Source organism: Euprymna scolopes, chromosome 25 (assembly GCF_053919585.1).
Source record: "Euprymna scolopes isolate OS-2025 chromosome 25, ASM5391958v1, whole genome shotgun sequence".
NCBI lineage: Eukaryota > Metazoa > Mollusca > Cephalopoda > Sepiida > Sepiolidae > Euprymna > Euprymna scolopes.
Window position 1 is genome coordinate 259,236 of NC_136506.1, and position 15,895 is coordinate 275,130.

At 32.6% G+C, this 15,895-nt stretch overlaps 1 protein-coding gene across 1 annotated transcript; it reads left to right on the top strand.

Annotated features, from left to right (window-relative positions):
• The first annotated feature begins 412 nt into the window (after positions 1 to 412).
• Positions 413 to 14,122, top strand: LOC145247241 (organic cation/carnitine transporter 2-like). Its single transcript, XM_080108863.1, has 4 exons — positions 413 to 637; positions 7,244 to 7,425; positions 9,012 to 9,165; positions 13,967 to 14,122. Exons 1-3 carry the CDS (start codon positions 547 to 549, stop codon positions 9,156 to 9,158), a joined length of 420 nt encoding a protein of 139 aa, XP_079964989.1. The 5' UTR covers positions 413 to 546; the 3' UTR covers positions 9,159 to 9,165; positions 13,967 to 14,122.
• Positions 14,123 to 15,895: the final 1,773 nt, after the last annotated feature.

Genomic DNA, 15,895 nt, shown 5'->3' on the forward strand with positions numbered 1-15,895 from the left:
AGGACCTCACCCCCAAAACTGAAACCAGTTAGGTTTAGCGATCGCATATGAAATCGAGACTGGTTTAGAATAGAACACACAAAGGAATAGCGGAGAAGCAACATTGCTAATATATCACTATATGATTTACGGTTCAGCGCTTTTCACACGCAGAGGAAGAGCTGACAAGAGGATGTCGAATCTTGATGTCGACTCTTTCTGGATTTTAGACGGTTGGCTCTGAGATTAGCAAGTTGTCACCGGTTCTACTACAGCGGGTAATGACTGAACTATACAGATAAGTTACTGAAAATTATTATTTCTCAACTTATAAATACAATTGAAGTTGGACAAGATTGGCGTTTCTTACATCTTTATTAATGATACACGTTTTTATCTTATGTTCTTTGCTTTTACTGTCCTTTCAGGTTTTCTGTAAGTTTGTGTTACTATGCACTGACTGTAAACAGTAGAGATTTGTACCCTAACGTTCACCTGAATTTCTTTCTTGGCGCCCTAGTAGAATTCCCAGCGCATTTAATTGGCATATATTTGCTGAAATACCACATGGGCAGACGGACTCTGTTGGCATTGTCCATGGTTGCATCTGGAGTTACTTGTTTTAGTAGCACATTCCCTTATGTCTATGGAGGACCTGGTGAGACATTGCTGTTGTTATTATGTTCTTGCTTTGATTTTCTTTTATTATGCTTTACAAAAGCGATGCACGCACACACACACATACACCCCCCCATATATATATATATATATATATATATATAAGAATAATGGCTACATAATGTTAAAAAAATTTCCTCTTTTCACAATACAATAACTTTTTTAGAATTTTCAACAACTGTTTTCGTTCCGAAATAGAAATAAGCCATCCTTTTCACCGCATGTATGATTTCAAATGTTTCAACGTTTTTCTTCTAAATAAAGCAAAGTCATACTTTTCAAAACAAATATATTTCCAAATATTGTACTGATATTTTATTTTTTCAATTTATTCATTTAGAAGAAATCTTACAATAAAGATAAAACGTTGATGCCCTATATTTTTTCATATATATATTAGGTAAAAGATAAGGAATATAAGTTATATATAACTTTATCATATTATCAGAAGAATAAGGAAAAGTAAAGTAAAAAATTAATTTTACCAATTATTTTTCCTTATTGTTTTGATGAAATAATAAAGTTATGTATAACTTTTATACCTAATTTTTTATTAAATATATATTTTTTCTCCTCTTAATAGGGCTGAGCGTTTCTTATTTTGATAAGCTTTGCTTTGTTAAAGAGTTACACTTTAATAACATAATTATATATATGTATATATAAACTGTGTCCATCGCTTTATTGCAGATTACAAAATAATCAATATTTCAGTAAATATAAGGTATAAAAAGCTGAAAATTACACCATCCAAGGACTGTATTAAGGTGAGATAAATCCTAAAATTTCATCAAAATTCATGTTATATTTAAAAAGTTGTTATTTTTTTAATATTCAAGAAATTTTCACCGTCCATCGCTTTATTGCAGGTCTCATAAAATACCAAAAAAGGGAGGTTTAACAGCTACCGAGAAGCAGAGGATTATTGCAGGACAAGCAGAAGGACTCTCGATCATAAATTTAGCCACAGAACTAAAAAGGGATCCCCGAACTTTAGCTACATTCGTCAAGAACCCCAACATCAAGCCCAGGAAAGATAAGGGCACAAGGAGGAACCTTTCTGATCCGGATCTTCGAAAAATTTGTAGAGAGATTGTGCGCAACCCAAACAGCACCAGTGCAACAATTTTTGCGAGGGCTGGAGTAATACCAAGGTCCAGACAAGCCCGATGCAATGTACTGAATGAAATGGCAAGGAACATCAATCCTATTCCAAGGCCTCCATTGAGCCAAACCCACAAAGAAAAACGATTGGCTTGGGCACAAAAATATATGAAAATGGATTGCCAAAATGTTCTGTTTACAGATGAGGCTCGTGCTACCCTTGATGGACAGGACGGATGGGCCAAAGTTTGGAATCCAAATGGAACTCCAACGCCTTATAAATTTCGTCGCCAACAAGGAGGTGGAGGCATAATGTTTTGGGCGGGAATTATTGGGGATAAGCTATGTGGACCATTCCGAGTGCCAGAAGGTGTCAAGCTCACCAGCAATGCCTACACTGCCTTTCTAAATGAGAATTTGTTACCATGGCTAGATGATCTTCCCTTATCACGTCGTTTTAAGATTATTTTTATGCATGACAATGCCCCATCTCATGCTGCTAGGGCAACTACATCCTTCCTTGGATCTCAGGGCTTTGTTGGAGAAACCCTCATGTCCTGGCCACCGTGTTCTCTGGACCTTAACCCCATCGAACACCTATGGTCAATATTGAAATGAGGAGTTTATGAGGGAGGAGGGCAGTTTTCTTTGAAGGATGCTCTTTGGAACAAAATAGTCGACGTTTCCAGAACCATTACTCCATCTCAGATCAAACAATTGACCTCCTCAGTGGACAAAAGGTTGTTTAATGTAATTTCAAAACATGGGGGATATGTTGACAAATAATTCGTTTGTTTGACACTTAGACCTCGGGATGTGCCTTTGTTTTTGTTAATTTTCCCCAGAAAATGTGTTCAATATAAATTTATGATGCTTTGGTATTGTTTTATTGAGCTAAAGCATTATCTTAGAAGACTTGCAATAAAGCGATGGACGGTGAAAATTCCTTGAATATTAAAAAAATAACATAACTTTTTAAATATAACATGAATTTTGATGAAATTTTAGGATTTATCTCACCTTAATACAGTCCTTGGATGGTGTAATTTTCAGCTATTTATAACTTATATTTACTGAAATATTGATTATTTTGTAATCTGCAATAAAGCGATGGACACAGTTTACATGTATATATATATATATATATATATATATATATATATATATATATAGAGAGAGAGAGAGAGAGAGAGACTTAATATATATAAATTTTCATATACCTATAGGTTTTAAGCCAAAAATGGTTGACTTAAGAATTAATCTACAAAATTATCACATTTCATAATCGAGCATTAATATATATATATATATATATATATATATATATATATATATATATATATATATATATATATATATATATCAGTCAATTTGTGTGTATGTGTGAGAGAGTTCCTTCCTCATAGGTTCCAAAATGGCTGACCCTATCTTTTGTAAATGTAACCAAAGGCAACTATATTTCTGGCATATTTTTTAGATATGTTTCTTTTTTTTGAAAAATTCATCCGATAAGTATCGACAATCGAAAAAAAACCTCCGATCTTTACATAGTCTTCCTTCTTTTATAAATAAAACAATTACAGAGTAATATTTTACGTTACACCGGTGTAACGTAAAACTTCTTTTATTTATAAAAGAAGAAATACTATTTTTAATAGATAAAGATCCTAAGTAATTCGCAATTGTATGTTTCGGTCACTCACGTTGAGGATTGAACCTTCAACCTTCAGAAGAATATAACTTCTTACAATTGATTTTTTTAAGTACTCTAACCACTACGCCACGGGTCTTGGCTGATGGAACACGAGCATTCTTCCCCCGTAAAGTAAATAAATGGCTCCGCTCGAAATTCCGTCCAAATTCTGGAGTTCGACAGAAACATTCCCGAGTTCGACAAAATACACCTGATAAGATCGGAGGTTGTATCGACCGAAACATTGTGAAACTCACAGTCAAGATAATCCAAATAACACAAGAAAAGTTTTGTATCATATACATTTAAATCTTAGTGTTAGGCTAACTATGTTGTTCGTACTTTTCAACACTTAGAAATCAGAGTAGCACAGCATACCGTGCATGTTTACGCAAGCCACAACGATTATGAGAATATATTTACAAGCGCAAGGTGCGTTTAAATAATACATTCGGGTGTCTACAAAGCACATTGGGGCGCTCACTAATTCACGCCTCATCTATTGATCAATGTCTGTATGATACTAATGTGGAGTGAAGCGTATTTCTTTCGCATCGTACACAAAACCCGCTCTAAACATTACCTTAATATTAGCGAGGTCGTAAATATAACAGTGCATCGTCCCTTGTGCTAGAGGCAAAAAGAGCTTTCATATATGTTAGACTTATTAAAAACTCTAACAAAAAATTGCATATATTTCGTTAGTATATTTTTATTCTGTATTTATTTTGCAAATTGCAATTTTCGCTACATTTTCTTTGCAATCTGGGCGATATTTATTCAGTGTTTTTGTCTTTTACACTTTATCCGCCCTACAACTGTAATAGCAACTTTATTTAACTTGAAATCTATTTATTGGTCCTTCGACAAAGGAGGGATTGGATCTAGCATTTCACTTCCGTTCGTCCATTCGTTTGTTTGCTCTTTTCTCAATAACCACGCTTTGAATATTTTTTTATTTTGCACAAATATTAGTAATAGTTAAGGTAAATTTTTGCCAGAACGGGTTTTCCGGGAAAATTCTGATTTCCCCAGTAGAGGCCATTATATAAGGAAAATTGCCCCAGAATCGTTCGTCTGTTCATTTTCTCAATAACTACGCCTTGGATTTTTGGGAAATATTGCATAAACATTTGTCATAGTGAAAGTAAATTTGTCACTAGTGAAAGGGTGGCCCCGCATGTTCGGCTTGTTTTAAACGTTATCTGTTAACGTTTCACACTTGAGTATTGGCCAGTTAAAAAGAAACTTCGAGTTTTCAGTGTTCTATCGATTTCAAGGGCTAGATTGTGTTATAATGGTTGTTCGCACGCCGGAAAAAAGACATTAACGGGAAATCAAGAAAAAGCTCACATGAAGAAAACTTTCAAAATAAATATCTAAAAACTAATGAAAATAAACATTAAGAAATCAAGAAAAACCAAAAGAAATAAAAATAATAATATAAAAAATTATAAAAATTAAAAGAATAAAAATTTGTTTTCCATTGCGGAACGTAAAAATACTTTAAAGTGAAAACATCAACCGATGTAAAATGGATGAAACTATAACGTGTATGTTTGAAACGCATATAAGAAATTTGCACAAATGAATCACACACACAATAATGGAATACATATTCCCATATACGAGTAAAATAATTGCAAATATATCTGCTCCGGTCACGGTTTCTTCATGAGAATAAACTGAATAAACTCCTAAAAAATATGAAAAAAAGTATATACGCTTTATACCAAGAGACCAAATTGCACAGTATCACTTAGTCTGTGTTCATACCGACTGCTATGGAAAAATGTTGCACTTCACTGCAGGTGTACGTTATTTTATTTTTAACATCTACTAATATTTCTTCGATACGCAGCATGCCGTCGTTGTAGAAGACTAGTAGTTTAAAATAGACATTTTCGGACAAACATTATTCAATACGAGTAATAATTATTCTTTAAAAATGATCACCTAAAAATGGTTTTATTTTTCCAGCTTTGAAATTCATAGCTGGCGTTTATAATGACAATATCTTTGCCTTTTCTTTTTATAAATAAAAAATTGTTTTTTATATTGAGGCTTCACCAGCTAAACGTCATCTTTCCTTGATTGTGGAGAAAATTCCTTGAAACTTTTTTGTCGGCTGATATCTTATTCACAGTAAGACTGTCCTGATACATGGGACAAATCGGCTTTCGACTGCGTTTGGTAAATAAGTAATTTAATGTCCAAGTATCATTGAAAATTCTGCATTCAGCATCCACTTTCCAAATACAAAATGAAAATACAATTGAATAAGTATAATTAATTTTTTACATAAATAAATTGTAAATTTCGGCAATGTTTACAGAAAATAAATAAATATATCCGTTCAGTCAAACTCTTCCAAATAAAATTAGTAATATTTACAGAGAACGTCGGCGGGCCGCACGATTAGTATTTAGGAAAAAATGGAACTGGAAATGAAATGAAATAAAATAAAATAGCATTTTAATTATGCACAGTATTTTAAAATTTACTTTAATTTTATAAAAATAAATAGCAAATTAAAGAGTTGATTATTTATTTAAAGAAATATTTAATTCAAAAGGAAATTGCGTTATTAGCATGGTACGTCTCGAAGTCATTTTTTCTTGCATCGTCGGGAATTCACAAAAAAGGAGGGATAAAGAAAGAGTTGGGCAAATTAGATTTGTCGAGATGTCAGTTTTTCTCAATTTTGAATGAAAATATTTACTGTTTCAGTTTTGAACATTTTCGCAATAATTTCACAGGGAAAAGGGTTTTAAATAAAAGTGTGTAAATATTTAAAAGAAACTACGGTACATCACGAATTATTTTTCTTCGTATCCGTAGCAATTCATGTGAAAAAGGAAGTTGAGGCAAGTAAATTTGGTGAGATATTATGCTGCATCTTATTAAGATTCAATTTTGAATGAATTTTGAGTATACATAGATCTAAATAATTTCACAGGAAAGTACGTTTTAAATTAAAATGTTGTGTAATTATTTACAAACTATCTCGTTTTATTTCGTTTCATTTTCAGTTCCAATTTTTCCATTCTTATACTCGCTGGATAAGCTCAACAGTGTCAATATATTAGGTTGAAGATTTCTTCCTGCTGATATTTTCAACGCTTTTCCAAAATGTAGAAGTTACTGCAGTACTAATAATTACTAATTCCCTTGTCCGAAAAGGGTCTAATCTTAATAACGGTGATGATAACATGTCCCAGCAGCGGAATCCACATTGATTTTTTTTATTATTTGTCGCGAATATGTAGTAATTTGGTGAATTATTTGAAAACACAACATTCTCTTCTCTCTCTCATATATATATATATATATATATATATATATATATATATATATATATATATATATATATACAGAATATTCCACATTTCATTTCAGCTTGACGATTACCTACAGGAATGTAATGCGGAAGATTCTATGTAGCTTATTTACTATATATTTTCATAATTTAGTACTTAACTCCACTCACATATTGAAATAAATACTGAAAATTGATACATAAAATATTATATCTCATATCATTTATGTGGATACATGTTCACCCCGACGTACGCGGAAGCGTTTGTATCGATCTCAGCAATCTATAGGATATTTCGAATTGAGTTGGCTTTTTAATTCATGGAAATAGATTAGTTGTAACCTTAATAACACTGTCATTTAGAACTAATTGTTATTCGTTGTTATTGTCATTTATTCGTTGCCTCGCGCGTCCACTCAGAATAATTCAAATAATTATCATTGTTCCATATTGTTTATATTCTTTTTAAGATTTACAATGGATTACACTGGTGTTTTGTATCGTCGGAAGATTTTTTATTACAGCTGCATTTGATATCATCTATCTGTATGCGTGCGAAATCTATCCAACCGTAGCGAGAAATGGCGCCCTTGGAGTTTGTGTGACTTTCAACCGGGTAGGATCCTTGTCAGCACCGTACATCATGATTCTGGTTAGTATGTTTTTCTTTGTTATTTTTTCACGTATGTTAATCGCAAATTATTCGTTTTTTCTTTCGTTAGATCTGATTATCAGTTATTTCCTCCAATTGTGTTTGAAGTTACCAGTCACGGAGAAAATCATTTGAGTTAAACGTTATGAAAACATTCGAGTTTGTCTTACAGAGTGAGGTGAAGAATAGCAATTGTTTACAAATATCTGAAGTTTGCCTCTGGACTTTTTCTTATAAACAAACGTTACTTTAGACTAACGATTATTTAAGTGAATTTAATCACTACAATTACATAGGAAAACTAAATACACTGAGTTAGTTCCCTTTGTGAAAATTAAAAGAAGTAGAGAAAAAGAGTACTCGATAACGTTGGATGCCTCACCTTTCACATCTCGATAACGTTGGATGCCTCGCCTTTCACATCTGAGATACAATTTATTGTTTAGGAAAGAAGAACCTCGAACACATGATACAGTAAAAGGGGCCATAATAAAGACCTATTTTTAATCTCGGTGCCATAAACTAGAGATTCTTTGTTTGAAACTTCCTTTTTGGGAGAGTTATCTAAAGGGATGAAACGGTGACATACTATCACAACATCAAGAGAAACGAAGAATATTTGGGTCATGCCTGGAAACGGCAGTGAACTGCCACTACGTATGGAAAAACATTCATTAATTAAGCCGTTCATAATGCGATGTTTGTGGCTTTTTATATGTCAACAACTCTAAATGAATGTGCAATTGTACTTGGCTTTCATTTCCTCTATTATTCGTTCAATAAGTTAAATGTGAAACTTTGGGAAACTTATAGATAAATGTGTGGTTTTTATTTTGACCATAACCTAATTTAAAAAGTACAGAAAGCACAGAAAAATCTGTATGATATACGTATACGTCACGGCAGGAAAATGACATATTCCAAAATATCACGTACATTTATCAAGTAGTTTATTTTAAAACTAAAAAACTCGTATTTTATTACGAAAGAAAATGACATTATTTGATCCGCAATATTTTATATGTAACTCAGTGTTAACTATCGGAATCCAAATGAGTATTATAATGGACACAATTCATTAGTTAAATCGTTAAAATCGTAAGAAAATGATTTTCTATATAAAGTAACTACTTGATAAATGTATGTAATTTTTGGAATATGGCATCTCTATTCCATCATGAGTACGTACATGATAAATATTTGTTTTGAATTCTTTACAAATCGAGTTGATTTTTAAAGAAGAACCGAATTAATTTACTTCTATGTGTTAGAAATTTATGAATTTATAACAACCTTATAAGGGTCTTTCTAACAAATATGTCATCAGAGTGACGTTGCAAAATAATTCTACCCCAAAGAATTTGACCAGCCGATATACTTTTTTTTCAAATCTAAGATCTATTTGCCATATACTATCATATGAAATTGCAAGACATTAGCTAATACCTTACAATGAAATGTCTTATTGTTCATGATCTATTTATTGACATTTTTCTTCTGGGAAATAGTCTGTTAATCTTATATTAAATGTTGGAATGATATTGATAAATAAAACGTTAAATTGTTCTATCTTTTTTATTATATAGGGCGATTTTAATGCAGGAAACTTTGGCAAAGGTCTTCCTTTTATTATCCTTGCAATCGCGACTTTAGTTGCTGGCCCTCTCGTTATATTATTACCAGAAACAAAAAAAAGCAATCAATTCCTGACACAATCAAAGAATGAAAGCTGATGCAGAGGTAAGTAAACTTTCTTGCAATACCCCATTCTCAGGGAGCGATTAAGTTCAGTAAGTGCTTTACGCATTTGCTAGATTGTACGACGCACTATACGTTACTGCTCCACAAACTTATAGAATTCCTTACATATAAAGGCTTTACAGATGTCGAAGATTCTGATGAATCATGTTATAAAAAGAGTTAATCACATGTAAGTTATACTTATAACCGTCACACATATAAAGTATCGCTCAATTCTGAAACAATAATGAATATACATGAAAACATACTAAACAGTTCAACAAGGTCAATATAAATAAAATGTTTATTGGGAGTACAGAAAGTCTCGCGTGCAGCACATATATGCTTGTGAAATTTAGATATCTGGCAGGATAATGAGGTAACCGTCTAGAGGGATTTCACGTCTCGTGTTCGCTCAAACGAATCTAGCTAAAATAAGTTCCACTGTTTGCCGGAATTAGACCGTGCAAAGAAGAAAAACCAGCTTTTCAATAGGATTCAGTAAAAATAAAAACATTCCAATGTGAATTCGTTGAAGTTTTGTCCATCTATTGTAGAAAAGAAAATATTCTGACCTTTGCTAGTAACAAATTCTGCAACTGACATATTTAAAATACCCAACGATGGCTGGGCTACGATCATTAAGCACTTGCTTGTATTCAACTAACAATTGCTTGAGTAAATTCAACACACTGCTGCCAAAACTTCCAACTGCCAAACTTTACATTCTGTTGTCAAAACTTCCAACTGTTGTCAAAACTTCCAACTCCTCAACTCCACAACTCAACACACTGTTGTCAAACTTCTAACTCCAAAACTTGACACGCTTTCAAGTTGACTTGCACACGACAACGTACGTAAATCGCCTTCTTCCAATTCGTCTTCCTGTTCACTTCACGTCCGTTTTTATTCACCTGTCTCATTTGCACAGGAACAATGAGTCTGCGTCACTCACGTGATCGTCAACCATAAAATCAACCGGGTATCACTATTGTAGCATTTGTCTTTGTTTTTTGTTTTGTTACACAACCGACTCTTTGAAGCACGCACACATACTAGCCAAGTAAATTACAATTTTCCCTCCATATTTGAAACAACATTCATCCGGTGTGATCGTTCTGACTCAATCCAGCCTTGTCACTGCATCGTTCACGAAACCCTATCCAGTTTAACGATTTGAAGTTAATGGCTAAACAGATTAGTTTCAGCTATGTTGGAATAGTTATCGGTCAGGTTTTACTTATTCAACTCTGCATGTAATATGAATCAATAGCTTCGAAGCTGAATTCTCCTGGTATACGGATAAAAGTATGACCAAGTAAGTGTTGACGTCTCCTGAGGGATGACTTATCGGGGGATGCTATTTTTCAGGACAAAAATACTGTGTTGCTTGAGAGGAAGTGCTGCCATCGGACACGATAATACGACGCATACATTATGATAAAGTGTTTCCAATCACATAACCTCTTCAACTCTCATTGGCAAGACGTCACTGCCACTAGGTATGATTATTAGCACGAGAACTTGGTTGATCATTACTTTTGTGCTGGGCTTGATTTCAGATATAAATGCAGCGAGTATCTCTGCTTTCGATGTAATTCCAATTTGCGATACAACATACAAAATCCATTCATAGGTGACCAAGCATCAGATAAATTTTCAATTTCAAGAAGTAAAGCGATACCAATTGCATAATCTAAGACCTTAATGACAAAACTGCATCTAACAGTGACATTAGGAAACTCTTTTTAGGCATTCAAAGTAACGCAGACGATGGCGCAATAAAAATAATTTTCCTAGAACTGCACGTCTGTGGAACACTGTTTTGCGAAACTGTCATGTTGAGCAGTAGTGTGCTTTAAGTAGACTTAGAAGTTGAGGCGGAACAATATCTGCTTGCATAACGTTCCAGATGGTACCATGGTTTACAAGGGCGGAGAAAGTAAGTAACTGAGTTAATGAGACTGGAAGCACCAATGATGTTCAAGGATTCCTCTTAAGGTGCAGTTTTGATAGGTTTATCCAGAACTTTGACGAACCCCACATTGGTTTAGCCTCGTTATGGCGTCGCGCTCTGATTGGAATCATTTTAGAAGAGTCAAAGGCACGTCAATCAGGCTGATACCACGGTAGTTGCTCTATCAGCACCTATTACTTTTCTTGAGGAATAGTACTAGTGTTTCATCGTTTTAATCTTGGGTGAATATTTCAGTTGTAATGTGGGACAGGAGCTTTTTTTATTTTACGTGTCAGTGATCACTTTTACGGCACATCAGACCTTTTGCGGGGTGTATAAAAACGAAGCAGTATGTACTTTTTATATTCTTTTTCGTATCTTCAGTGGTTTTTGTCCCAACTATGGCGTACCTGAAACAAAAACTCTCTCATCCATAGCAGCAGACGCAAGTCTCATTTATCTGAACACTTGGATTCTTATTCAGTTTCCACGATTGAAGTCGCGTCCCTGTTTCTCTACGTCAAGCTTAGAAGGGGTGGGAATTTTGCTTTCCGTTTACACACTGACTTATTGCAATTCTCTGATTAACCGATGAACAAAATAGAAACGCATGTGCATCTTATTTATTTTAAGTGTATATGTGGGGGTGGTAAAATACCGTTAACCGGTTCGAAAGCGCTCGTAACAGTGACAATTTGTGAATCTTCATTAATATTTTCGATTTTGATATCAAAAAGTTATACAGAAAATCGTAAAAATAAAAACAGAATTATAAAGACAGTATCTCCGTTGAATTGAGCAATATTTGTAATATTTGCTTGAATAAAAATCATATGTAACCATTTCAAATTTATATATATATATATATATATATATATATATATATATATATAAGATAAAATTATTGGAATTTTTCCCGTTTTTCCCCTTGTACACATTATTTTAGAATTATTCAATGGATTTCTGCCTTTGGATTATTTTGGACCATCTTCCAATTACGGGGTTTCCTTGGATTTTACTTGTGCAAATGGAAATTCAGTAAACTTCCTTGAAGTTATATATTTGGATTTTACCGTCACTTGATTATTAATATTCCACCAGACTATACATTCACGTGTAATCAACTTTTTCTTAACCTTATTCCCTCTCCTTCACCTTTTTTGTTATCAAGTAAGACCTTTGACTTACTTGTTGTTTCATCCAATACTTTTGCATGCAAAATCCGATACTGCATTTTGCTTAAAAGTTGTTTGAAATCAATACTTGATCGGAACCAAATTCGCTAACTGAAAGACACGATAATTAAAGGCGCTTTATGATCAGCGGTGTGTAACAATAAAGTTGTCGATTTAGTTGAATGTGACACCGTAATGATTACATAATTAAATGTTTCTGAGGATATTGGAAACGCGTGCAGTATAGTGTCATTGTATTGTATGTATTGTCTTGATGTATACTGCAAAGTAAACAGTGCTCGCTATTAACATTTTGGTCTCCATTGAGAACCAAACCTTTCAAGAGGATGTTGGCCAGACAGGTAGAAATTGATTACTAGGTAAGGACCGATTCATTGAGATAATCAGCAAGAGCGAAAACAACTCCATGCTAATCAGAGTTATCAGTCAAACTAATAAGCTACTGGTGATTTTATTTCATTTTACAACCGCCTGTATCAGAAAGTATGACTTCTAAAAAAAAAGCTAAGTCTATATAGTACTTGAATAGGAATTCTATTGTTAACAATTGAGTTTCTACTTACATCAAGGTTTTGGCGCTCAACTAATCAATGATATAGTACTTTCTATGCATCATGATCATCCTAATTAGTTAATTTGATACTTGCATCATTTGGCGATCGTGTTATTATTTGCGGACGCCATACCAGGATTTTCATATGTTGAGAGAGGAGCATGGAGGAAAGTATGGAGTATCTTGGATATAGAAAACTAAGCAACAATCCTTGGCCGCAATTATACAATTGTTTGGTAAAATAACTTGTTTGCCACAGATTTCCAAAGAATCAAAGACAAGCCCGTATAAAGTGACTCGTTACCGGAGCAGACATTTTCTTACTTTTAACCAGAGGTCAAAGTTGCCGGGTTGCGAGTGTCATATGAATTTGTTTTTGGTCGTCCCTAAAGCACATTCCTTACACTACGTTTCATCCTCAGCAACATCACCAGGTAAGAACGAGTTGTATTTTAGAGGATGTACGTGTATGTTATAACGATTTGAAGTTAATGATTTAAATATAGGTCTATATTAGCGTCCATAATTTTTAAGAGTAAAATTTAAACCATGTATTCTACGCTGTTATTGCTATTTTCAAAATCGTCAAGAAATAAAAGTTGTTTTTAGTTAGTACAAATATTTTATTTGTTTTCGTTTTTAAATGAACATAAACCACGCTTTCATCGTTGTCTTTTTTGATTTTGTTTTTGTTTCAAGATAGTCACAAATCATCTGCGATTGGGGATTTAACTTTCAGTCATAGAAACGCTGAAAACTAAATCTTCAGCGCGAACGATACTAAGATACAATTACAAATTAGTTGAAAAATTTATCCAGTCATGGCTAACAGAACAAAATACCATCTGTATACCGATTTTACAATTATTTCACTGAATCCCATCAAAAATGTATCAACGCTATTGCCGCTCGTAAACTCAGCTGGCAACTTTAGTAAAACATGTTTTAATTTATTAACAAAATTCATTTACTAAACTGATGAAGTCTCCTTTTCAATCTTGAGAAAAAATAATCTTTAGAAACTGTTCACCTTAATTAGATAAGTCATTAATTATTTGGAATGTTTCAAATAAGTCCGTTGTTTTCGTTTATCAGGTTTTCCACCGAGAAGAAATTTGGAAAACTTACTATCACAGCGGAATCGGAAATGAAGAGCAACCAATCGGTAGAAAATTAAACAAGAAAATAAACTTTGCTGCTATTTGATTGAAAAAAATCCCCATAAATCTTTTGGAGATAAAATTGCATCATCATATTCAATAGGAAAAACAAATATATATATATATATATATATATATATATATATATATATATATATATATATATATATATATTAGGACATGTGTTAAGATACACATTAACCCTGTATTTTTCAACTTACTTCATGAGATGTTTACCAAGAAAATTCTTGAATAACATAAGATTTTAAATTGCCTGGTTGATATCGAAACAATTGTAATATTCGAAAAATACACATATGATGTTATCTTTCTCCTTGTTGTTTTGGTTTTTGCAAGTATTCATATATATATATATATATATATATATATATATATATATATAGTTAGTTCGTTAGTTATAAAATATATATGGCGATTAAGCTACACTGAATATTCCACGTTTCATCCTTCTAGGATTCTTTAGCCTGAAGAATCCTGGAATGGATGAAACGCGGAATATTCAGTGTAGCTTAATCGCCATATATATTTTATAACTAACTAACTAACTAACTAACTAACTATATATATATATATATATATATATATATATATATATCTTCAGCCTGAAGAATCCTAAGGTGGATGAAACGCGGAATATTCAGTGTAGCTTAATCGCCATATATATTTTATAACTAACTAACTAGCTCTATCTACGTATTGAGCACTTTTGAATAAATACTTTAAGTTTACGCATAAATTTATACGTTCGTATATAAATTTTATGTGAGTAAATGAAGTAGTTATATATATATATATATATATATAAGTTTAATGATTATAGTCAAATTCTGTAGATTAAAATATATACATATATATTTAAGTTAAGAATTTATTGTTTGAAACAAGGAATATATAGAGATATATCCAGAATATCACCTCTGATTTTTCCCTTGGATCACTACTCGTTCGACCTGGCAGTAATATCCCGGAAACATTGGAAATCAGTCTGATATCGGACTCCCCAGATTGTATGATATCCTTTTTCTATGGCTGTTAAGCACAATTTAAATAACTTTTTAATGACATTTATATATATATGTGTTGAAAAACAAACTATTTGTTTATTCATAGCTTAACATTTTGTTAATTGCATTTCATTTTCTCTGCCATTATCCAAAATCCATGGATTAAGAAATAAACATAATTTTTCTCCATATATTTCTTGTTTCAAACAATAAATTCTTAACTTAAATAAATATATTTGTATATATTTTAATCTACAGAATTTAACTTTAATCATTAAACTTATACGTTTCTCTATTTTTATATATTAAGCATAACCTTTTTGGCTAGGATCGCCTTGAAAGTATTACAGTAGTGTGATATCTGACAGGACAATTCACTTGATTTCTAATCTGTGACTTATCTCATATATATATATATATATATACATATATATATATATATATATATATATATATGATGACAAAGGAATAAAACATTTTTTTGTCTTTCACACAGTCTTCTATACAGACCAGTCCTCTGCCGCCATCTTTCCTTTTCACGTAGAGTATGCCAATATCGTCCTTTGGGTATAGTGCATTATTCATGGTCATGAGTTTCCTGGTTTTCTGGTCGAGCTGTCTCAGTTCTTCTTTTATCCATCATATAAACGGTCCAGAGTATCTCACTAGTGACACTGCCCATGTATTTATACCGTTTATTAGGTTTCTACTATATAATTTAGTTTTATGGAGTTTTCTTGTTCTCCTAAGGTATTCCTTTCCAATTTTCTCTTTCATTTCTGTTGCTCTGATGGTGTGCGCTTCCAGAATTCCCAAGTATTTATAGTCGTCTTATTCTC

Excerpts from the sequence above, each read along its gene's own strand:
- LOC145247241 (XM_080108863.1), top strand. The coding sequence starts at position 547 with ATGGGCAGACGGACTCTGTTGGCATTGTCCATGGTTGCATCTGGAGTT. Across the intron at positions 638-7,243 it reads TTATGTCTATGGAGGACCTG|ATTTACAATGGATTACACTG; the intron begins GTGAGACATTGC and ends ATTCTTTTTAAG. Across the intron at positions 7,426-9,011 it reads CACCGTACATCATGATTCTG|GGCGATTTTAATGCAGGAAA; the intron begins GTTAGTATGTTT and ends TTTATTATATAG.